We start from the raw sequence: 1,632 nt of genomic DNA on the forward strand, positions 1-1,632 counted from the left end.
TCACACTGATCAACTGCTTTGTCCTAATTTTTGCTTCTAACGTGATTGGAGGGTTCAGATAGTCGAACAAACAGATAACATATCCCAGGATTACATCATATAGGACCCTTACAACACGTAGTATGGCAACACTTTTACTGTAGTACCTAGAATTACTCCCCATTCCTATTCAAATCTATATATTCAGGTATGAAATGATAGGGGCCCATTTCAAAAGACAAAGAAAATGATCTCTTGTAAAGAATCACAGTCCATCACAAACTATCCTTCACTGATGAAGCAGGCAACAGGTTTAGGAAATCCGAAGCGCCGCATCTAAAAGACCTTGGTTGTAGATTAAGCTAGCAATACATCATGCAGTCAAATAGTTAGGAAGCCAAAAAGTCAAATATAGCAGCCTGAATGAATTTAAGACCATTTATTTGTGCATGCTCGATGAGCCACCCGTGGTTATGAGATCAAATAAAAGAATAACTCAGTAAACAAGGCCTGAGTTTTGGCGAGTCCATACCAAAGGAAGACAATGGCATCACTCACAGTAGTGACTGCATAAGCATTGATCAGTAGGTTCAAAATTACGGTCTGTAGGTCAGACAGGAAACTAATTTTGACACCCTGGTTATTGAATTGTTTAACTAATCGCGCTAATAGAGGGCAATTGTTTAAACGTGTTAAATTCCAACTCAAAAAGCAGAAAATGCAATTCCCTCGCATTAATTAAATTTTATTAAGAACGCGTAATACAACCGCCGATAGTCTAATCCACTGAGGAACACATAAGTGTGGTGTAACAATCAAATTTGTTTTGATGGGCAGCTTGGGAGCCAGTAATCAGTAGCACTGCTTCAGTCAGGAAGAGGGTCGATTTATGGAACAGAATCACTTACATAAGCAGCACGATACACCCATTGTCCAGTTGAACCAACTCAAAGGCAACAGTGGGAACAGGAAGTGCACTTCCAACATCCCAAGCGGTGTCTGTGTCTGTGTGTTATGCCACAAGAATGGCCGATCAAAGACGCTACATTTGTAAGAAGTTCCGAACCCTATGGACGCGACACGTCAGCACTCGCAGGGCAGATAATATTCTGTGAATCGGTACCGGGAAAATGACGCAGACGGGTCAGGCAATCAAATACATTGAAAATAGGCCTGTTGCACATCATAAGAAGGTTTAACGACCGAAGCTTGTCTCGACTATGCTAAGCAACTATGCAACAACTTAATTAGCTATTTTTACGTAGAAGCATTCAATTTTAAATCAAATTCCTATTCATAGTCTATGAGCTGCATTTCTCTTTATGACTGATGTTGTTTGCATAAAAGTAGTCGGTAGTCCATCTTTACATCAATAGAACGGTGACACATTTGCTTTGAAAATTTTGCTTTACAACGCCGCTATAACAATATTCATCTTTTAAATAATAACACTTAAAGCTAATGACTTTATTAAATGCTTACATTCCTGGAACTAGTGTAAAATTATGAAGGTAATAGGTAGCTAGTTTTCTTTGAATTCATTTTTCTTCACCATGCTTGAATAACAGAGTTGTTTTGTTACTTAAAAAGGCACGTTTGCTGAATCAATGCTCTACTAACACATGGACATGGCCAGGTAATTCATCTAAATCC

At 38.7% G+C, this 1,632-nt stretch overlaps 1 protein-coding gene across 1 annotated transcript in view; it reads right to left on the minus strand. All coding sequences in view use genetic code 11, as the record gives it.

Moving 5' to 3' along the window:
• EGR_10649 (hypothetical protein) overlaps window positions 1–1,163 on the minus strand; it is a gene marked incomplete at both ends in the record, with an annotated part of 12,850 nt that extends 11,687 nt beyond the window's left edge. The window contains 2 exons of the mRNA XM_024499898.1: window positions 888–984; window positions 1,055–1,163. Coding sequence (XP_024345694.1) covers window positions 888–984; window positions 1,055–1,163 — 206 coding nt within the window. The remainder of the gene's footprint in view (window positions 1–887; window positions 985–1,054) is intronic.
• Window positions 1,164–1,632: the final 469 nt, after the last annotated feature.

This window comes from Echinococcus granulosus, assembly GCF_000524195.1.
Source record: "Echinococcus granulosus chromosome Unknown EG_S00246, whole genome shotgun sequence".
In the NCBI taxonomy this organism is placed as follows: Eukaryota; Metazoa; Platyhelminthes; class Cestoda; order Cyclophyllidea; family Taeniidae; genus Echinococcus; species Echinococcus granulosus.